General features: G+C 38.4%; 1 protein-coding gene and 1 non-coding gene across 2 annotated transcripts in view; both read left to right on the forward strand.

Annotated features, from left to right (window-relative positions):
• FAF1 (Fas associated factor 1) overlaps positions 1-24089 on the forward strand; it is a 402771-nt gene that overhangs the window by 83408 nt on the left and 295274 nt on the right. Inside the window, exons 3-4 of the mRNA XM_049774743.1 lie at positions 4254-4300; positions 13643-13848. Of these exons, the coding sequence (XP_049630700.1) occupies positions 4254-4300; positions 13643-13848 (253 nt within the window). The remainder of the gene's footprint in view (positions 1-4253; positions 4301-13642; positions 13849-24089) is intronic.
• Positions 12719-12825, forward strand: LOC126012382 (U6 spliceosomal RNA). The gene has a single exon (XR_007496876.1). It is a non-coding gene; the product is annotated as a U6 spliceosomal RNA (small nuclear RNA).

Genomic DNA, 24089 nt, shown 5'->3' on the forward strand with positions numbered 1-24089 from the left:
CGGGGTACCATATGGGACACCGGGATTCGAACCAACCACCTTTGGTCCTGGATCGGCTCCTTGCAAGGCAAAGGTCGCTGTGCTATCTCTCCGGGCCCAACACCCCGCTTCCTTAACGGGCATTTTTTTTGTTTGTTTTTGTTTTTGAGTCTCACCCAGCACAGCTCAGCGGTTACTTTCCTGGAGGTGCTCAGGGGATCTTATGAGATGTCAGGGATCGAACATTTGTCAGCCACATGTAAGGCTCCCTACATGCTGTGCTGTCATTCCGGCCCCAATGGGCACATTTTTTAAATTAATTAATTCATTCATTTATTCATTTTTCAGTTTTGCTCCACATTCAGCAGTGCTCAGGGGTTACTTCTGGCTCTAAGCTGGCAGGGTTGGGGGAATATGGAATGCCAGGAACTTAACCTGGGACAGGTTGGCTTTGTGCAAGGCAAATGCCCTACTGCTGTGTTATTGCTCCGGCCCCCTCAACAGGCACATTTTTTTTAATAAATTTTTTTATTTTTAATTATGAGAACAAAGATGCAAAGAAAGAGGACAAGGTAAAGTTATAGTGGAAGGACAATCACCCATAAACAGAGTTCTCAGAAGAAATCCCCTTGCTGATGTCAACAGGCACATTTTAAAGATTAATTATTGTAAGTTTGAGTACCATGATTCAGTACTGGTTGCTGAATATTATTATTTTTGTATACATATATATGATCTCCACCACTGATTTGCCCAAAGTTCATAAGTTCATAACCTTTGCTCCCGTTACCTCCTATCTGCCTGTTTTTTTACTTAAATCCTCCATTTCTCTTCTTCCTTGGCAGTTTAATTTCTATAATCTACATCTAAGGGTTTGCGTAACTTGGATATCTCGCATTTCCTTGTTAGGTTATTTTGTATACCATAAATATTATGGTATAAATAAAAATGTTATTTATGGTATAAATAAAAGGTTATTTTGTATACCATAAATAAATACCATTTGGTTGACCTTCTTTATGTCTTATTTCACTTAAAATGATATTGTCCAGTTTCATCCAAGTTTTTTTCTTTTGGTTTTGGGGTCAGACCCCATGGTGCTAGGGGATGACTCCTGGCTCTTCACTCAGGAATCCTTCCTGGCAGGCTTAGGGTACCATGTGGATGCCAGGGATCAGGCAACCTAGGTCGGCTGCATGCAAGGCAGCCATAATCTCACTTTGTTCCTCCATAAGGTTCTGGCAAATTCATGATTCCTTGCAGTTGGATAGTGTTCTATTGACTGTTTATACTACACCTTTGTTATCCACACATTTATCTTTAGACATATAAGTTAATTCTATGTCCTAGTACTTAGTACTGCAGCAGATAGTGAATGGTGTGCACATGTTATTTTGAATGAATGCTTTTGTGTCAGGGAGTAGATAATTGAAAAACATCTTATGTCATATGGAAACCCCGGTCTTACTTGTTCTCAGTGATTAGTGTGATGTAGGAGCATTGCATCCCTGAAGTATTAATATTCAAATTATTTAAATTTATGCTGTCTAAATTAAAAAATACAATTTGCCATACAATGAATGGGGAAATGTAGCATACTAAACATTTGTCTTCTAAGTCCTGTATAAAAAAGAATTTGATGCTTTTAATGAACAAAACGTATTCATTTTTGCTGAGTTTGTAGCATTAGCTCATTTAGAAGCTGAGGCCCAAAAATTTTTTAGTGAATACTGATTTATTGAGATCATCAATTTAACAAATGAATCCGGGTTTAAACTGGATTTTTATTAATCTTTATTTTTTTTTTTTTTTTTTACCACCCATCACCAGTGGTTTTTTTATTAAACTTTAGTGTTCTTTTTACCTTGGCATTCTTTAGTAAAAATTTGAACAAAAGTTTTCTAGGTCTTGGTATCTTTCTTTTTGAACATTATACTACATTCTCTCATATTTTCTAATTTTTAGCAAAGGAGATGGAATGAAGGAATGTTTTGTGGAACCATTGCTGTCAGCAGAATGGGGATAATTGACTTGTCACTAGGCATAGATGCTTTCATTGAATTTCTGACTCTGAAAACCAACGCTAGTATTTAATTTGAAGATTTATGAGTTGTTTATGACAACTCTTAAGAGTTGTCAGAGGGACCAGAGAGATAGCATGGAGGTAAGGCATTTGCCTTTCATGCAGAAGGATGGGGGTTCAAATCCCGGCATCCCATATGGTCCCGAGCTTGCCAGGAGCGATTTCTTTTTTTCTTTTTTTCTTTTTTCTTTTTTTTTTTTTTTTAGTTTTTAGGCCACACCCGGTAACGCTCAAGGGTTACTCCTGGCTATGCGCTCAGAAATCACTCCTGGCTTGGGGGACCATATGGGACACCGGGGGATCGAACCGCGGTCCATCCAAGGCTAGCGCAGGCAAGGCAGGCACCTTACCTTTAGCGCCACCGCCCGGCCCCCAGGAGCGATTTCTGAGCATAGAGCCAGGAGTAACCCCTGAGCGCTGCCGGGTGTGACCCAAAAACCAAAACAAAAAAAGAGAGAGAGAGAGAGAGAGAGAGAGAGAGAGAGAGAGAGAGAGAGAGAGAGAGAGAGAGAGAGAGAGAGAGAGAGAGAGAGAGAGAGAGAGAGGAGAGAGAGAGAGAGGAGAGAGAGAGAGAGAGAGAGAGGAGAGAGAGAGAGAGGAGAGAGAGAGAGAGAGAGAGAGAGAGAGAGAGAGAGGGAAAAGAGTTGTCAGAGTTCTCTGGTATCCACTCTCTGTTTTTATTTATTCTTTTGGCATTTAGGCCATACCTGGCAGTGTCAGGGAATCATATATAGTGCCAGGGATCAACGGGTGCTGACTGTCTCTCTGGTCCAGAAACAGTCTACCTAAACTCTGGATTTCTTTGTTTTTCCCCAGTGGATCATTAGAAATCACAACATTTATAGTAATAATCACATACTCTACTTTATTCCCATTCAGTTGTATAACATTGTAAACTTGGACCCACCTCTAGCAAATATTTAAGTTAATGTTTCACAGAATACCAGAGTACCTTTAGGTACCTGGTTTCCTGGCAGCTGATAAAATATAGAAGTATTAGCTTTTTTAAAATATTTTTCATTTTGATGTAAATGTGGATAGGGAAGGGCAGGGAATAAATAAGTCATTCTGATGCAAAGGAAAAAGCCTTCAGCGAACTGTCCACTATTCAGCAGAGTCCAGCTACTTGATTCAAAAACACATCATCCAGCTAGTTGATTCAGAAACATTCACATCATAAACTATATGTTTAGTAATTGGTGACTTGTTATCATATAGACCAGCAGCCAGAATTTCTTTTAAGAAAGCCACTTTTCCAGGGAGTGCCTGCCTCCTTTTGTAATTTGATGTTTACAAAATCATGGTATAGTTATGTGGCATAGTTATCAAAGAACTTTTGCTCCTACATTATTTTTCTAGATGTTTTTATTATTAAAAATAATGAATATATAACACGAAAGAATAAATTTAGTTTCTTCTTAAATGAGAACTTCAATTTCTTTATTCTGCTTTTAAAATAAAAACATCACTGAGTTACAGAGTTGCAGTTATACATGATCGAGTTTCAGGTGTACAGTGTTCCAACATCAATCTCTTCACCAGAGTCCACTTCCTTCCACCAGTGTCCACAATTTTCTTCATGTTCCCATCTTACCTTTCCTATGGCAGACACTTTTTCTTCCTTCCCCTTAAGGCACTGTAGTTTACAGTACTGTTACTGTTAGTATAATATGTATGTCATCTCCTTTCAGCACTTAGTTCTTATCAAGAGTGACCACTTTCCTTGTTGTTGTAGTGATCCCTTATTCACTTCCCTGCCCTATTCCACCCATGGTCACTTACCATCAATACTGGCAAACTTCCAACTAAGGACCATTGTTTCTGCTCTTTGTTTTTATTTCTTTTGAATTTTAATCCCTTACAGTTTCTTGAGATAATGTCACTGTCCTTCCTCTGACCATTTACTCATTGAATACTCTCCAGGTCTATCCATTGATGTGCAAATCTTTTCTTGTAGTCCAGTGGTATTCCATTGTGTAGAATGTACCATAGTTTCTTTTCCTAGTCATCTGTTCTTGGGCATTTAGATTGTTTCCAGGTTTTGGCTATTGTAAATGATGCCACAATGAACATAAGAGGCATATGTCTTTTCTGCATTGTGTTTTTGTGCCGTTGGGGTTTATTCCCTCATTTTTCTCCAAAATTATTTTTCTATTTCTTAAAATTGTCTTCTCTGTTGTTTTGTTTGCAGGCAGCTATCAATGGTGTAATACCCCAGGAAAATGGCATTCTACAAAGGTATGTTATAAGGTACTTAATGGTAAGATGAGAACAATAAAACAACCAAGAGACAATTGTTACTATTTTTTACTTATGTTTTTTTTTTTTTTTTTTTTTGGTTTTTGGGCCACACCCAGTAACGCTCAGGGGTTACTCCTGGCTATGTGCTCAGAAGTTGCTCCTGGCTTGGGGGACCATATGGGACACCGGGGGATCGAACCGCGGTCCATCCAAGGTTAGCGCAGGCAAGGCAGGCACCTTACCTTTAGCGCCACCGCCCGGCCCCATTTTACTTATGTTTTTGATAGAGCATTTGATCTTTGGTGTAAAAGTCATTAATTTAGTTGCTCTTTCAGACATTTTTATTGATTAATTTACATCTTTTTGTTTGTTTCCTTGATTTGGGGCAACAAGTGTTGCTCCTGGCTGGCTTAGGGGATCCATATGTGATGACAGAGATCATCAGTTTGGCCACCTGCAAGGCAAATGCTATACTATTGCTCTGGCCCTTGGTTAATTTTCTTAGTCTTTAATTTTTATTATATAATGCTATTTCATATTGGGTAATACCATTTTAATGTGATTTTTAATTTTTAGGAAAGCTTTTCAAGGTCATCTTTTAATACATAAGATAGAAGGATCTTTTTAACTGTTGATAGAAAAGAGATCTACATGGCTTATTAGTCCTAGACACAGTTATCATCTGCCTATATAGACTTTATTTCCAAACATCATAATTTACTAGTTTTTCTTTCTTTTCTTTGGTCTCTAAATTAAGCATATGATAACTTGCATTAATATGAGTAAATCCTTAATAATGAAATTCTCCGGAGTACTAAACTATTTTACCTGAAGAATATAGATATAGCATGTGGAAGCAATGGCTTTTGTGGTTTGTGTCATTTTGTTGCTAGAAGTACAATTGGAATATGATGCCAAGAACTTCAATAGTTATAAAATAATTCCTTAAATTCAAAATAAGTTCATAATTTTTCTTTCCTATGATTTGAAGACACTGGGTCTGGATTAAAAGAGTACATTATAAAGTCATAGAAGGTAAAACCATCCTCTTTTCCAAATGTAGTTTTAATTTCTTAATTCCTTTCACCCTCCCTAACTCTCAGCTCGGACTTTGGCTTATGCTTCGGTGGCTGGGATTTCTAAATCACTGAAGCATGACCTGCTAAGTGCAGATGGAGCTAGCAGAAACAGTGGACCAGGAATGAAGTTGGTTATTTTGGAGAGGAAGAACTATTGTAAAAACATTTAAAAAATAACCATTGACTATAAAATGTGATATATTTTATATTAAATTGTGACTACTTAGGAAGGAAACATTTTATTTGGCATCACTTCACACTTAGTGATAATGTTTTATTTTATAAAAGTAATGATATTCTTTTTTTCTGATTCGGTGAATTCTTTTTTTTTTATTCTTTTTTAAAAATTATTGATTGTTGCCAAAGTGAATTACAAATCTTTCATAGTAATATTTAAGGTACATAGTGACAATGAATGAGGGGCAATCCCACCCTCAGTATTGTCCTCCCTAAATAATCTTAACTCATTCTTTAGAAAAATTATCAAAATTTTTTGCAAAGTGAATGTGACTGATTTTTTAGTCTGTACAAGATTTCTTAATTGCTTACAATTTTTGGTTTTAAATCATTCATTTGATTTGAAACCTTGTCTAGAAAGCAAGTCAAATGATTATAGAAACTTTTTCATAATCATTTCCTTTGTCTTGATTTAGAAAGTTTTAGTACACAAACTGTATCCAGTTTTCTTCTTGAGTAAATGTTTTTCTACGTTAGGTGCCAAAATTTTTTACTTGCTAAACTCTTGTGAATTCAGCTGCTCTGTTCTAAGTACATATTGGATATATCTTAGAGTTAATAGTATTTGCTATTGATGAACTGTAGAAATTTCCTCCTCCTTGGAAGTAATTTGACTATTCTGTCATAGATGATTCTTTTAGCTTATATTTTATAACCAATTAGTTTAATTGATTTTGTTTTTGTTTTTGGGTCACACCCAAAAATGCGCTCAGGGGTAGCTCCAGGCTTTATGCTCAGAAATTGCCCCTGGCAGGCTCAGGGGACCATATGGGATGCCAGGAATCGAATCACCATTTCCTGGGTTGGTCACATGCAAGGCAAATGCCCTACCACTGTGCAATCTCTCTGGCCCAGTTTCATTGATTTTTAAATATTATGTAATATTTGTGCTTAATTATATAAAAGTAGCTCTTTTAGGGGGAGGTTTAAAACTAAGGAATGACTCATGTTCATACAAGAATGTTCGGAGGGCCTAGGAGATAATATAGTGAGTAGGGCATTTGTTTTGTATACAGCTGACTCAGGTTTGATCTCTCCTGTATCTTTCGTGGCTCTCCAAGCATGCCAGGAGTGAATCCTGAGTCCAGAGACAGATTTAACCCCCCTACTGCTCTGCATGAGACCCAAAAAATTAAGAATGTCTATTCTACCTGATAATTCTATCCAACTGTTTTTCCTTTCTAACTTTGTAATTTAGCTTTAAAAATCACTGTGGCTTTGACACTAATTGAAAATGTTTCTCGTTTGTCTCTTGACCAAAAGAAAATGAAAGAAGACTCTTTGTTCTTTGTTATGGGCTTAACACAGAAAGTTGGAAGATACAATGCTAGGAATGGTACATGAAGGCAGTTAAATGGATCTTTGTTTTATATGTTTTGATTATTGTAGGAAAGTAAATGTAATCTCTGATTACAGTTGACTTTTAGCCAGTTCATATGTTAATGGAGAAAAAAATAGAGCTAATAAAAAGTTATTTAAAAAACATAATTTTGTGAAGTGAATCACTTAGTCTTTGTTCTTAGTCTCCCCTTGTCTCTTTTTATTTATTTATTTATTTATTTATTTATTTATTTATTTATTTATTTATTTATTTATTTATTTATTTATTTATTTATTTTGGTTTTTGGGCCACACCTGGTGCTGCTCGGGGATTACTCCTGGCTATGCACTTAGAAATCGCTCCTAGCTTGGGCAACCATATGGGATGCCGGGGATTGAATCCAGGTCTGTCCTGGGTTCCTGGATCAGCTGCATGCAAGGCAAACATCCTACTGCTGTGTTATTGCTCCAGCCCCTTTCGTAGATTTTCTTTAACTGGTTTATACATGATTTTAAAAGTGGGAATATGGTTTATATATACTCAAAAACGTTCAAGGCAAATTAAACTAACATTAAAAATTGTTTAAGTCATTATGTTTGATATATGACATATTTTGACCTATATAATATTTATTTTAAATATTAAAAGAGAATGTTCATTATTTCATAGATGGAGGAAACTTAGGTTTAGTGTTGATACAGACTTTCCCAAGCTCACAAATGTAGTAGTTGGTAAAATCTACCTTGTTTCATTTTAAAGAGTTGTGTGTTTTTTTTTTTTTTTTTAATTTTACAGTCAAGGACATAAACTAGCTGTATCACTACTTTAGTTGTAATAATTTTTTTCTTATGGATATAACAATCTACATGTAGGCTGGAGAGATAGTACATTTGGGTAGGTTGCTTGCCTTGCACTCTACTGACCTGTGCTTGATTCCTGGCATCCCTTATGGTCCCCTAAGCACTGTCAGGAGTTTCCCCTGAGTATCACTGGGTATGGCCCCAAACCAAACCAAACTAAACCAAAACAAGATTGACAAGTGATGCATGCTTTGTTTTTGCAGTTTTAATTTTCGTTGTATATGAATAAAGGTAGATATGATTATTCCTCATTTTACAGATAGAGAGAATAAGGGATGAAGTGGCTTAGTCCAGCATGATGTTGATGGAGTCAGAAATATAAGCAAGTCTTCTGCTTCAGACTCTAAGACTGACTTATATTAGACAGTCTATTTCTAATCTAATAAATATTTAAAGTATGTGATTTATGTAGTTGTGAACATAAAATACTAATTTAGTCAATATTTAACATGCACACATATATACTTTGTCTTGGTATAATTATTCAATATATTGTCCAGAGCCTTTAAAATTATTATTAAAATTATATTTACTTTAAAAATATAATTGTTAGAAGTACTGCTTATAGAAACATATTAGAAGAGAATAGATTCTTTGTTTTCTAAAATTTGTATGAATTTATATTATAATTTCAGTTACTAAATTTAGTTGGTATTCATATTTATCATATAAACCAATTATATGTACTGTGGGGTTTTTTTGTCCATTGTTTAATTCATTGAGGACACTAAAGAGGATTTATTTTCAAACTATGACCTATTTTGCTTTGAGAATATATATTTCTGGTTTTGAAGATCCCCATTTTAGTCACCGAATTTTTATTTCTTGCCTTTTCTGATGTATACTTAAGGAGCTGTAATTTTTCTAAAGACATTTTTTTTTTTTTTTTTTTTTTTTTTGGTTTTTGGGTCACACCCGGTGGTGCTCAGGGGTTACTCCTGGCTGTCTGCTCAGAAATAGCTCCTGGCAGGCACGGGGGACCATATGGGACACCGGGATTCGAACCAACCACCTTAGGTCCTGGATCGGCTGCTTGCACGGCAAAAGCCGCTGTGCTATCTCTCTGGGCCTCTAAAGACATTTTCTTTTAACATTTAAAAAATTTTGGGCACAGTAAATAGGGCTTTTGCCTTTCATGTGGCTTTCCTGGGTTTGATCCTTGGCATCTCATGTGGTCCCCTGAGCGTACCAGAAGTGATTTCTGAGCACAGGAGCCAGGAGTAACCCTTAAGTGATGCTGGGTATGGCCCAGAAACAAAAAAACCAACCCAAAACATTTAAACAATTTTACTTTATTTAAAGAGCATGTATCACATAGTTGATATAGTTGATCATAATATATTTGTTTTCAGATAAGTGGGAGTGGAATTATTAAAGAAAGAAAAAGAAGGGAGAAGAGGAAAAAAAGATGTACAGTGGGGCCGAAGTGGTAGCACAACGGGCATTTGCCTTGCATGTTGCTGACGTGGGTTCAAACCCTGACATTCTATATGGTCCTCCAAGCCCGCCAGGAGAGATTTCTGAGCCTGGGTGCCACTGGGTGTGGCCCCAAAACAAATAAACAAAAAAGTACAGAAACAAGAAAATTTGTGAAAATCATATCTCCAATAAGGTCACTGTCAGAAGGTTTAGTTAACTCTTGTGGTTAGTTGAGTAATCTGTTACTTCATTTTTTGGTGACATCGTCCAAATACCGGCATAACTGGAGCTTTGGTTGGAATGCTCTCTCTACAAAGAGCTTTACTGGAGTGCAGGGCCTTTAGCGAAGTGGCAGTTTTGGGTGATGGATGCAGCAGGTGTGGTTTTGGTGGGCCAGGACTGGCTTGTCCTCTCCTCCTTAGATTACCAGCTTTCAGCTGCCTGGCTGGTATACCCATAATTTTTCACAGCTTGGTGCACATCTCTTTTGAGAGCAGTGAGTCTGGAAATGGCTGGTTGCAGATATGGCGACAGTGTTTGTGGGCTTCCCCACTTTTCTTGTATTTAAGAGATTACCTCTCTAACTTGTAAATTTTGAAACAGTAGGGGCTTGGTGAGATAGTAGTAGGTTATAGCTCTGAAGCCCTACCTTCCCTCCAGCATTCCTTGGTGTGATTTTGGTACTTTCATCTCCAGTTCTGTTGGGTAGTCCCCTAGTACTTTAGGTTCCAAGCAGCATTGCATCTTCATGCTCTACTACTGAATTTATGGCTAGGTTGGTTGACTTATCAAGGGGAATAGCCCTGTGGAAATTCCCTAAGAAAGATTGGGAGGCTCACTCCACTCTCCACCCTTCAAAAATAAGTGAGACAGAGGAAATAATCAAAATTGAAACTGTTAAAGCAAAATTGAGAGATGATCAGTTCTTCTAATTTGCTTTCCAAAGATCTGTGTTCTTAATAGAGGAACTTTAAAGTCTTAAACAATAACAACATAAATCTTCTTTATTTGAAGTTAAATCTAAAGTAGGCTTTTCTATAGAGTTTTCCAAATCAGACAGAAGTTAAAGAAATTAACAAAATGAACAATGAGGGGCCGGGAAGGTGGAGCTAGAGGTAAGGTGTCTACCTTACAAGCGCTAGCGTAGGACGGACCGCGGTTCGATCCCCCGGCGTCCCATATGGTCCCCCCAAGCCAGGGGCGATTTCTGAGCGCATAGCCAGGAGTAACCCCTGAGCATCAAACGGGTGTGGCCCAAAAACCAAAAAAAAAAGAACAATGAGTCATATATTAGGTTGATAGTGTTCATATATGGGAAATATTTCAAAGGGACATTTTGGGGATAGGGTTGGGGTGTAGGCTATACTCCAAGGGTTAAGGACTTTAACATCAATTTGAATTCATTTTGATACTCAATTTCCAGATCTTAGTGTCTCATCCCATTCTTTACGAAATAGCACCCTAACTTTAACAAACTTTAGAAAAGACATGTCTGTCTGGTATTCAGCCCAGACTGGTTTGATTTCTAGCACTGTATATCATTTCCTGACTATAGCAGTGATTCCTGAGCACCATAGGAGTGGCCCTGTCAATACCTGTCTTTCCCCCACCCCAAAGGAGATACAGAAAACACATATATCTTGTTTTCACTTGATTTCATAAACTTTAAAATAATTAAATTTGGGGTCTTTGCATAATCATACCTGTTACAGGAAATAAGAACCTTTTTTTTTTTTTAAAAAGGACTGCTTTTGATGCTTTGTAGTTTTTTAGAGTGTGTGATCTACACTGAAAGCTAAAAATTCCAAGTATGTTATTTTCTTCTATAAATTCTTGAGTAGGTCAAAGACAACTAGACCATAATTTTTGTTGTCATTATGGTCTATCACATAGTCATTTGATCTTCTTAAGTCATTGTTTCAATTAAATACATAATAATAAACAGCAAGTGGTATATGTGTGTGTGTGTGTGTGTATATATATATATATATATATATATATATATATATATATATATATATATATATATATATATATATAAAATTTTTTTTGTCTCCCAAACAGTGCTTTCAGGGGTCCTGGAGGTTTTACCCAGTGATTATCAGTCAAGTGCAGAGGATGGTTGAATATCAGGGGGCCTAAAGATGCAATGCCCTGTTGTTCTGGGGACAATTAGGATCACTTTGGTAGTGCTCAAGGTGGTGCTTATGTCTTACAGTTTGAACTGGGTTCTAGTTTGAACCCCCAATTAGTGTACTATCTCCCTCCCCAGCCCCTACAATTGATGATTTGAATGATATGCCAGTGTATGGTTTGAAAAACTAGTATTCCATTTTGTACGGAATAAAATGTAAGGGGTTAAATGTACATGGACTGTAAAGGACAATCAGTTCCTGAATATTATGTTGCTACTTCCTCTGTCAAGAAAATGAAGCCATACTAATGTATTTCAACGGAGAGAATTTAATGGAGGATTGGTTATACAGCTGTGGAAGACTATAAAATAATAAAGTGCAGATCCCCTTACTAATATTTTTATCAACAAACAAAAAAGACAGGGGCTGTTGTTTTAGCAACTCAGGCCCTGGAATTCTGGGGATACAGAGGCCAGCTAGATTGTGCTAGGAGGTCAAATTTTTTTGGTGAGGGCACACCAGGCAGTGCTTAGGGTTTACTCCCAACTGTGTTCAAGAATCATATGAGATGTTGGGGATTGAATCCAAGTCAACCATGTGCAAGGCACTGTTTATATTATTTACTTAGCCCTGATGCAACAGATTTTCAAGATATATTTCTTAATTGCCACACTTAGTTATGTTATCTCACATGAATTTAGAAGTTAGAATCTAGATATAATTGCTTCAGGAAATAATAGCTGTAAGGTTTAGTGAACCAGAAGTTAACAGCATTTTGGAAGGAAGGATCAAAAAAATGTTACTAAGACATTTGTATTTAATTTCACTCAAGTAGTATGGTGAAATGGGATGTAGGATAAGTAGAATGCATAGGATGAGATTACATAAATTATTGTATTATTCCACTTAAGAGGTGATTGTGACTTGAACTGGATTATGGAAGCTTCAGGAGGAACAGGTGAAGGACTTAGGTAAAAGTTATTTAAGAGGCAAAAATAAATTGATTAGATTTGAGAATTGAAGAGTTTAAAAAATCAAGGTTAAAAAGGTATATAGCTTGTGTACTTTATGACAGATAATTAAGGTCATACATATATGCATTACATAGTTTGTAGATTTGATGTCAAAGGAGTAAGGTATAACAGCCATTTATTTATTTGAGAGGGAAAGGTTTGGGCCATACCCAGCAGTTCTTAGGAGTTCTTGGCTCTGTGCTCAGGAGCAACCCCTGGTGCTGCTTGGAGGAGTGCCATATGATGTGTTTGGGGATGGAACTGGCCTTGACTGTAATGTGAGTGCCTTACTTCTTTTACTTTCTTTACAACCCTCTATTTTTTTCTTCAAAGTAGAAAAACATATTTTAGTGCTTGCTTCGGCAGCACAATACTAAAATTGGAATGATACAGAGAAGATTAGCATGGCCCCTGCACAAGAAAAACATATTTTGGGCCCGGAGAGATAGCACAGCGGCATTTGCCTTGCAAGCAGCCGATCCAGGACCAAAGGTGGTTGGTTCGAATCCCGGTGTCCCATATGTTCCCCCGTGCCTGCCAGGAGCTATTTCTGAGCAGACAGCTAGGAGTAACCCCTGAGCACCGCCGGGTGTGGCCCAAAAACCAAAAAACCAAAAAAAAACAACAAAAAAGAAAAACATATTTTAAGATTAAAGAATGAGAAAGTAATGGATGTTTAATGATGATGGTAGGTTTTTGTGTTTTTTTTTTTTTCCATTTTCTTTATTATACCTAGCAATGCTTATAGAGGCTACTCCTAATTCTGCACTCAGGAATCAATCCTTGTTGTGCTTGGTGAACCATATGGGATGCCATGAATCAAACCTGGTTCAGCTATGTGTAAGGCAAGTGCCATAACCACTGTATTCTCTCTGGCCCCACTAATGATAGTTTTGAAATAATTGTTTTTTTTTTTTGTGGAAAGTAGAAATAATGATTCACTAGAAATGACTGAAGAAGATACTGTTCTTAATTCATAGGTTGATGTTTTGTTAAGATCACATAACCACATAAGGCAAAAATATAAGTGCTAATGGATATGTACAATAAATACCTAATCTGCTAAAAGTCATAGAAAGCCAAGGATGAGCAGAAGAGAAACATATCATTCCTGGGATAGATTTCATGGAAGAGGTAGAATTTAAATTAAGCTTTGAGGCACACAAGTAGGTAAATTTGATAGGAAGAATAGCATAAGTTGAGTGTGAAGTAAGTCCTTAGTGTCTGTAATAACTTGGTTAATGATAATTCTTTTTGTGTGTGTCAATATTGCAGTGACTATGGAGGTGATACTATTCCAGGACCTGCATTTGATCCAGCAAGTCACCCACCTCCAGCTTCTGCCTCCTCTTCCTCTTCAGCGTTTCGACCAGTAATGCCATCTAGGCAAATTGTAGAAAGGCAACCTCGGATGCTGGACTTCAGGGTTGAGTACAGAGATAGAAATGTTGATGTGGTACTTGAAGACAGCTGTACTGTTGGTAAGGTTTTTCCCAGTATAAAACCTTAAGAAATAATTAGGCAGTTCTTCAATTTATAGCCTTTTTAAAAAGTAAGTTTTATTAATTGTATCATGTTATTGTATTACAAATATTTAAAATTTTCTCATCTCTGATGCTTTGTAACCATTGAACAGCAACTCCAGATTTCTTCCTCCAACCAGTCTCTGGCAACCTTTATTCTATTTTATGTTTATATGAGTCTAACTCGCTTAAGTAGACTCATGGAGTATATTCTGTCTAGTGTGAGGTGACATCTCATTGTTATTTTGATTTGCATTTCCTCGATAATCAGTGATGATGAAATTTTTTTATATGTTGGTTGACTATCTTTATTTCTTCTTTGAAGACTTGTCTGTATATCTCCTATCTTCCCTTTTTTTTTAATTTTTATTGTGACCAAAGTGCATTACAAATCTTTCACTGCATCAGTTATGGTACATAGTGACAATGAATGAGGGGCATTCCCACCACCAGTGCTGTCCTCCCTCCGCCCCTGTTCCCGGTATGCATCCCATATCTCCCTCTTCTACCCCCCAGAATGCTAGTGCAACTGGTCTCCACTTTACAGCTTGTTGTAGATTGAGCATCTATTCCACTTTACAGCTTGTTGTAGATTGAGCATCTATTTCACCGTCATTGGAGATAAAAAGGATAAGAAAAAAGGGAGAAAAAAATTTGGTGACAACTACCAAAAAAAAAGAAGAGAGAGGAAAAAAAAAAGAAAAATGGAAGAAAAAAGTAAAAAAATGGACTCGGCAAATAAAAATAAATCTCTAAATAATAACCACAAGAGTGAAAAAGAAAAAGTGGAAGAAAAAAGAGAAGGAAAATAAAGTAAAAAACTAACAAAAAATCAAAACAAAACAAGAAAAAGTATGGGTGCTGGAGTGTTAGGGTTTGGCGTTCCCCCCACTTTTTTTTTTTTCTTTTTGCATAGGCACAGTAAACATTGGGGAAGAAAGGGAATTTCCGTGGCCTAAGAGATTCAGGGTTTCTCTATCCTTGAAGCATACCATCATCGTGGGATCAACCCCTGGCTCCATATATACTAATTACCCCATCCCAAAGGCTTTTTTGTGATGCCAGGAAAGTTTCCTCTCGGTTGTGTGTGAGAAAATCAAGCCACTGTAGCTAGTGATCTTGGTATTTGCACGGGTTATAGGTCAGGGTCTAGAATAGAATCTCTAGTTTCTAGAGGTTCCTATCCATCATTGTAGTGGTGTTCAGTCTTCTGTAACACTTGCTCCCTGTTTTCATTCAGTCCCTAAGCCGAAGCCTGAGATATTATGGATCCAAAGGTTCTGCTCAGTCTCTGTTGTCCAAGTTGGACCTCTACAATAAGACATCTTGTTGTTGTTGTTGTTGTTGTTTTTATGTGTCCTGGGCTACAGCCTAGGGTAGGGTTTTCCTTATTAGTCCCAAGGTAGGCTGTGTTCAGTCACGATGGTCAAAGTCAGTTTTCTGTTGTTGGTGTTCTTATTTTTCACAGTTCAAAGGATGATATCTCTTCTGATTTCCATTTAGTGTTAGGTGATGTGATAGGACAGCCTGGTCTTAGGTCAAGTTTTCCTTTCCTCGTCATATCAAAACTGGCACAAGTTGGTGCCAGAGTAGTGTTATAAATCTCCCAATGGAGCTTAGTTCCTGGTGGTGTTGCCCGGAGCTGTAACCCCAGCAATGCTCAGGGGAGACCCCGGACTCTGTATGTAGAGATTGCTTCTTGTGGGGGACCACAAAGGATGCCAGACACAGAGCCCGAGTAAGCCGCGTGCAAGGCAAGTGCCTTAACCGCTGTACTAGCTTTCTGGCTCTTATTCTCCATTTCTTCTTTTTTGAGAGAGGAAAGGTTGGACCATACCTGTTTTTGTTTTTATAATAATAATTTTTATTTTGACCAAAGTGGATTACATATCTTTCAGAGTAATATTTTAGGTACATATTGACATTGAATCGGAAATTCCCACCACCAAAGTTGTTCTCCCTACACCCTCGTCCCAGCGTGCTTCCCATATCCCCCTTCGTTTCCCCCCAGGGTGCTAGTATAAGTGGTCCGCTATGTGTCTATCTTGTTGTAGATTGGATATCGATTCTGTTGTCGGCTTTGGATTTGGTGTTTAAGTCCAGTCATTTTTATTACTACTTAGTGATCATACAACTGTTTGGTCTTGGTACCCTCTATTATTTCCCCCTCAATTTGAGAGGCGGAACAAGATGTTTCAAGTTATATGGTTCTGTTTGAAGTAAAGAAAGGAAAAAAATGGGATAAGAAACAAACAAGCAAGAAATGGGCGGAGTCCTTCTAGACTCGGGTCTCAAACTGGCGGCCCACGGGCCGTTTGCGGTCCTGGATACAACATTTTGTGGCCCTGCCCTAGAGGAATCTTTTTTTGTTTTGTTTTGTTTTGTTTTAGTTGTTTGGGTCACACCCCCCAATGTTCAAGTCTTACTACTGACTTTGCACTCAAGGATCACCCTGACTTTGCCTCCTGCGGCCCCCAGGTAAATTAAATTTGGGACCCCTTGTTCTAGAGGCTATAAATATCAATTTGAGAGAAGAAAGGAAAACAGGGAGAGAAACACAACAATACAAAATGGTTTTATGTTTATAGTATAGTATAGTATAGTATAGTATAGTATAGTATAGTATAGTATAGTATAGTATAGTTAGTATAGTATTAATTTGTTAGGCTCCACATGCTGTAATATGTAATCCCACCCCAGGGAAACTAGTCTGAGGTCTCTGCAGGAAATAAACCAGGCCAAGCTTGAGAGGGTGAAACGTGTGGTCTGGAATTTTTCTACCTTGTAGAGAGCGTGCTCGTGCAGCCTACCAGAACTGCAGTTTTTATTAAATACCAAGACCACACCTGGGCAGGGGATAAAGAACAAAAGCCTTGAGTTAATCCTGCTCAGGTAGGCTTTTGACTAGTAGAACAAGGAGGTAACAAGGAGGTAAATTGGGAAAATCTCTGTTTTGGGCGAAAACAAGTTGTAAACAAAGAGGGGGAGGGGATTCTTTGTTTTGGGTGAAACCAAGCTGTAAACATACAAGCCAGGGAAGATCTTTGTTTGGGTGAGGCCAAAATGTAAGTTGTAAATCAAAAGTAATTAGTTAGAATTTTTTATGCTGCTTTGCTTTGTCCCTCCCCCTCTTGTAATATTACTAAGGCATCCTTTTTAGGGAATCCCTTAACTGCTATTAGCCTTTTTACTTACATGGTTTAGTGAAGAATATTTTTAATTCACGTGGAGGAAAACTCTTGGTGCTTTATAATATCTTTAAAAATATTAAAACTAACTCAGATCGTTAATTTGTATTAAGAAAACTGGAATGCTGTGGCTGAATAGTTAATAGCATCTCATTTCAAGTGTACTTCGTTGAAGTCTTTGCTATTTAGTAAGTTAGTGGGTTATTAAGCCACTTTTTCATTTACTTACTCAGTGGTAAGGAATAATAGTTTCTCTGAATTATATATGATAATGTTGTATTTTAGTTCTGTATTAATTTGAAGGATGTAACTATGAAGTATGTAAGAACTTTGTTATGGAAGAATATGATAGAATTTTCAGTCATTACATTTTGTAAATTGGTGAATTTTTTGGGTGGTCACAACTCGTTGATGCTCAGTGGTTACTCCTGGCTAGGCGCTCAGAAATCGCTCCTGGCTTGGGGGAACCATATGGGATTGAATTGCAGTCTGTCCTAGGCTAGTGCTTGCAAGGCACTTACAGTGCTTGCAAGGCACTTGCAAGGCACTTACAGCTTGCACAACCTCTTTGGGCCCAAATTGGTGATGTTTTAATGTAAAAGTAGACTTCAGGGGTCAGGGAAAAAAAAAGTAGATTGCACTCAAATGTGGTAGAAAAGGAGTCAAATTCTGGTTGTTTTGGGCCTAAAACTAATGATGCGCAAGTATTATTCCTGATTCTGTACTAAGGAAACACTCCTGGCAATTCTTGGGGGACTTTTTAGGATGCTGGGAATTGAACTCTGGTCCTCTGTGTGTAAGGTAAGCACCCTACTTACTGCACTATTGTTTAGGCCCTTCACTGTTAATTTTTTTTGACTTTTGGTTATTCTAGTATATTTTCATTTTTTTTACTTATATATTATAATTCATATGTATGAATTATATGCCAGAGAATCATACACTTTCTCTGTTGCTCACTATTGGTTTGAGACAAAGTATGATGGAGATGCAAACATGTATATTTGGGACTTAATTTTTAAACTTTATTGATTGATTGATTGGTTTTTGGGCCACACCCAGCGGTGCTCAGGGGGTATTTCTGGCTCTGCACTCAGAAGTTGCCCCTGGCAAGCTGGGGGGACCATATGGGATGCCAGGAATCAAATCAGGCCCCTCCCAGGTCAGCTGCATGTAAAGCAAATGCCCTATCACTGTGCTATCTCTCCGGCCCCTCTCTGACTTATTAGACTTATTAGAAGATCTTTTTCTTACTTTATTTTGATCTCTGTTATACTTCAGAAGCTAATATTGTTTATTGGTTATTAAGATGTTGATAATTGGGGCCGGAGAGATAGCATGGAGGTAAGGCGTTTGCCTTTCAGGCAAAAGGATGTTGGTTCGAATCCCAGCATCCCATATGGTCCCCTGTGCTTCCAGGGGCGATTTCTGAGCATAGAGCCAGGAGTAACCCCTGAGTGCTTCCAGTTGTGACCCATAAACAAAACAAACAAAAATATGTTGATACTTTCTGTTTTTATCCTTATTTTCTTTTTTCCTTTATTCTGTATTTACATGGTTATTTTTTCTAATATGGAAAAGATAAAGGACTTACATCTGTAGTAGCTAGCTCTCTTCTCTTATTTTTGCTCTTTATTTCACATTTCTAGAAAATTCATGATCCATCTTTCCTCATTGCTGTGTGCTGTTGTTTACTCCTGACTTTTAATGCTCAGGGTTCACTCCTGGCAGTGCTTGGATGACTTACCATATATGTTGTGCCAGGGATTGGATCCAAGTTGGCTGTACCACATCTAGCTGTGTTCAGGGCTTACTCCTGATTCTGTGCTCAAAGATCACTCCTGGCAGGCTTGAATGGAAACATAATGGGTACTGGCTGTGAATAAGGCAAAGACTTTAATATGTTACCTGCTTTGGCTCTGCCCCCTCTCCCTTTTATTGCTGAGAACCCCAAGGTTCTCAGGCTCAGGGGTTACTCCTGGCTGCTCACTGCGGGATCCCTTTTGGCAGTGCTTGGGGGACCATGCGGGATTTTGGGGAATGAACTTGGACCTGCTGCATGTAAGACAAATGCTTTACTTGCTATGCTATCTCTCCAGCCCCTACCCCACCCATTTTTTTTAGTGAAATAGTTTTTTTTTTCCATTGAAACGTATGGAGAAAGATGTGAGAAACAAGAGGGGAAATGTGTTAAAAATATAATTCTCCTTTCTCCTTCCTCCTTCCTCTTTCCTCTCTCTCTCCTTTCCCTCTCTTCCTCTCCCTCTTTCTCTCCCTCTCTCTCCCCCTCCCTATCCTTCTCTTCCTCTCTCTTTCTCCCTCCGTCCCTCTCTCTCTCTCTCTCCCCTTCTTCCTCTCTTCCTCTCCCTGTCATTCCTTTCTCTCTCTCCCTCTTTCTTCCTCCCTATCCCTCTCCTCCTCCTCTCTCTCCTTCCCTCTCTCTCCTCCCTCTCTCTCCCTCCCCCTGTCACTCTTGTCTCTCTCTCCCTCCTCCTCTCTCTTCTTTCCTCTCTCTCCTCCCTCTCTCTCCCTCTTACTCCTTTCTTCTTCCCCTTCTCCCTCTCCCCCCTCTCCCCCTCACTCCCTCAAAAAAAAAAAAAAAGAAAAAAAAAGAGAAAAAAAAGAAAAAAATTATAATTCTGGCAGCAAAGAAACAACAGCAAGTATGTGTTCAAGGGAGAACATTGGCTGACAGAACAAGCCAAATTTTAAAATCTTCAAAATCTTTGTGTTTCAGACTTACCTTATGAATGCTATCTTTTAAAATTCACAAATCAGGTCTTATTCTTTATTCTAAATTATTTATTTTGTCTTTTTAAAGTTTTTATTATAACACTGTCATTTACCAAGTTGCTCATAATATAGTTGTTTTACTAAATATTAAAACACCAACCCCATCACCATTGTGACCTTCCTTTCATCAGTGTCTCCCATCTCTCACTGACTACCATAGCCTGCCTCCTTGCAGGCATAAACAAATTTACTTTGTATTGTTTGTTACAACACAGAGGAAATAGAATGATCAAAACTTGATCAAGAAGGGTCAATTTGAAATAACATATCTCTTCATAGTGTTACTAAAGTCAGTATCTAAGGATTTACTGGGCTGTGATTGGAGCTAGTTGAGCCTTCTGTGTTACTGTTTAGGTTCACAGAGCTTGGTAGATTTTTATGTAACTTTTCCCATCAGTTTTTCTATGATAACATTGGGCTGATACTACCTGGCTAATGTAACTACATGATCCAGAATCACAGATTTGAAAAAACTTTGGTGGCTTAGAAAATTGATAAAGTTACTTCACAGAGCTGGGAGGGTGTAGGACATAACATTTAATGCAGAAAGGAGAATCAGCATCCCCCCTCCCCCTTTTTCTCCCTTAGTATTCTATAGAGCAGGGGTCTCAAACTCGCGGCCCTCGGTACAACATTTTGTGGCCCGCAGCCAGCTTTCAAATACCGCAGTATTCGTGATTATTCGCTTACCAACTAATCGCAATAAAAACTGCATTAGTAAGAAAAAATCGCATTAAACATTCGCATACCCCGAGCAGTTCTGTTCGGGGTATGCAAATGTTTAATGCGATTTTTTTTTTTTTTTTTTGTGGCTTTTGGGTCACACCCGGCAGTGCTCAGGGGTTATTCCTGGCTCCATTCTCAGAAATTGCTCCTCACAGGCACAGGGGACCATATGGGACGCCGGGATTCGAACTGATGACCTTCTGCATGAAAGGCAAACGCCTTACCTCCATGCTATCTCTCCAGTCCCATTACTAATGCGATTTTTTATTGCGAATATTCGGTAAGCGAATAATCGCTATTACTTTGCGCCTAGTGCAGACGTCATTTCCGCTGTTCCTGCCTGCTGTCCCTTGAATTATCGGAGGCCTAAGGGAGAAGTTTATTACAGAATTAGATTTTGTCATACCTTCATCATGACTTCATCGAAGCCTGCAGCGAAGAGAAAGATTGATGAGCACAGACAATTTCAGGAAAAGTGGGAGACGCAGTATTTCTTTGTTGAGCACAGGGGCATCCCCACATGTCTTATTTGCTCAGAGAAAGTTGCAGTGCACAAGGAATACAACTTGAAACGCCATTATTCAACTAAACATGCTGAGGAATGTGCAAAATATCAAGGAAATGAGAGAGCCAAGTGGGTTCCCAGTCTTAAAGCTTGTCTAATGAGGCAACAAGATTTCTTCAAGAAGCAACCAAAGAGAATGTTGTATCAGTCGAAGCTAGTTACATGGTTAGTGAGATGATTGCTAAGGCAGAGAAACCATTCACAGAGGAGAATTCATTGTAAAATGTATGTTACAGGCTGCAAGTATTATCAGTCCGGAAAAGAAAGGTCAGTTTAGCAAAATCAGCCTTTCTGCCAACACTGTGACAGAGCGCATTTCTGACATGTCAAGTGACATTTATCATCAACTGTGTGAGAAAGCCAAATGTTTTGATGCATGCTCAGCTGCTCTTGACGAGGACACAGGTATAACAGACACTGCGCAGCTCATAATTTATGTCCGTGGTGTTGATTGCAATTTTGAATTGATAGAGGAGCTGCTCACAATAATTCCAATGCATGGCCAGACCACCGCTAATGAGATATTTCGGCATCTGTGTGATGCCATTGAGAATGCAGGTTTGCCATGGAAGAGGTTTATTGGAAAAATAACCGATGGAGCGCCATTAATGACAGGGAGGAAAAATGGACTGGTGGCACTTGTTCAAAAAAAAAAAAAACTTGAAGAGGAGGGTGTAGAGAAGGCCATTGCTCTTCACTGCATTATCTATCAGCAGGCCCTTTGCAGTAAATGCCTGCCGTGTGACAATGTGATGTCTGTTGTTGTGGAATGCATCAACCAAATCAGACCCAGGGGCTTAAAGCACAGGAGGTTCCATGCTTATTTTAGAGGAAATAGAGTCAGAATATGGAGATGTGCTCTATTTCACCGAGGTACGTTGGCTCAGCAGGGAAGTTTTTGAGAGAATTGCCCCCCAGCTTTCCTGAGCTTTCCCAAATGTTCAAGAACACCATGTGCCTTTTTGGGAGCACATATTTGTGTGAAAAGTTATTCTCCACATTGAACTTCAATAAGTCAAAGTACAGGTCTAGACTTAATGATGATCATCTTCAAGCCATACTGAGGGTCTCAATGCTTCCTCTCTAAAGCCAAATGTGGTTCAGATTTGTGAGAAGAAGTTCTGTCAAGTCTCTGGCAGCAAGGAATAGGCAAAAGATGCCATGTTCAGAAGAACTGTTCATGATCTTCACTCAATGTTCTATTCATATTCAGAAGAAATAATTAAAACTGTTAATGACGTTTAAGGACTTTTTTTGTGTGTGAAATCCCTTATGTGGCCCTGCCCCACCCCAACTTTGCCTCCTGCGGTCCCCAGGTAAATTGAGTTTGAGACCCCTGCTATAGAGGTATCAGCCTAGACCAGGCTTCCTGGGATGAATCAGCAGCCATTATTTCATCTGGAGCTTGAAGCTTAGTGGAGGAGCCAAGTTGTTTTTCTCCCTGAAAAATGCCAGCTGTGGGTGGGGCTGCTGAGTTTTCTGGTGTCAGGGTTGGTGTTGAGATGCAATCCTTCTCTGAAAAGGTAGTCTCAGTGTTTTCAGCCCTATAGTTCAATTTCATCTGATGATGTAGCTGCTCATATTATTTGATTTTAGTAATGAAGCTGGGCCATTTCTGTCAGGGTTTAGGATGTGATGTTGGTCTGCTCCCCATTTCTGACAATGCCAGATAACAACTTGGTCTGGGCTACCTGGAAAATATTGGCAGCCATTATTTTCTTTTGGACCTTGGTAGAGGAGCTGGGCCTTTTTTTCCTGCCAGGTAGATATATGAGGCATAGTGTATGGTATATTTAATTATATATTGAGAAAATAAATATCTTAATAAGTCAACCTGTTTGTGTGTTGGTATATATTCTGATTCATCTGCTTTAGGAAATTAAAAAGATATACACATCTACATATGACTTGAATTGTCATTATAAAATAGTATATAGAGTATAAATCCTTATACAGCCACTAAGCTAAGTTTTCAACATATATACAAGTATTAAAATGTAAAATATGCTAAATAGACAACCCTGTTTTTATTAGGAAGACTCAACATTTATAAAGAAGCTTAAAGGTAGTCAACAATTTCCAGAGTGACATCTAGTGGTAATCTTATTGATCTGATTTTGATTTTAGTATTCTAGTTATAACTTCAATTTTTTTTGTTTTTGCAAAACTCTTCAGAATTTTCTTTTTCTAAATAAAGGAGTTATTTTATAGTATTGGTTATTCTGTTAAAATTGGTCAAATGTGATGCAGTTTGATAGTTTTTTGGAGGAAGGTACACCCATTGGTGCTCAGGGTTTACTCCAGGCAGGTATGGTTGTGTACACGACAAAGACAAGTACCCTACCTGCTTTACTATCTCTCCAGCTCCAAACTGGATCATTTTTTATTGCTAATTTTGAGCCACATTCTTAAGTGTTTAGGGCGTACTCCTAGCTCTGTGCTAAGGGGCTGGCCTAGTGCACTCAAGCACCCTATCTGCTTTACTATATCTCTAGCCTCTGAAGTAGTTTGATCTTGTTTTTTTGTTTTGTTTTGGGCCAACATCCTGCAGTGTTCAGAGCTTACTCCTGACTCTGCACTCAGAAATCACTCCTGTCAGGGTTCGAGAACCATATGGGATGCCAGGGATTGAACCCAGGCCTCCTGTGTACAAGGCACATGCTCTACCTACTGTGCTATTATTCTGGCCCAAGTAAAATGATCTTAAAGGTAGGAATTATTGTTGTTGTTATTGTTGTTAGTTTGTTTTGGGACTACATCCAGTGGTGCTCAGGGGTTACTTCTGGCTCTGTGCTCAGAAATTACTCTTGGCAGGCCTGGGGGACCATTGGGATGCCAGGGATCAAACATGGGCTGGCTGCATGCTAGGCAATGCCCTCGTTGTGCTATTGCTCTGACCCCGTATTGAGTGTTTATTATGTTATAAC

The sequence above is a fragment of the Suncus etruscus genome, chromosome 6 (genome assembly GCF_024139225.1).
Source record: "Suncus etruscus isolate mSunEtr1 chromosome 6, mSunEtr1.pri.cur, whole genome shotgun sequence".
Lineage (NCBI taxonomy): Eukaryota > Metazoa > Chordata > Mammalia > Eulipotyphla > Soricidae > Suncus > Suncus etruscus.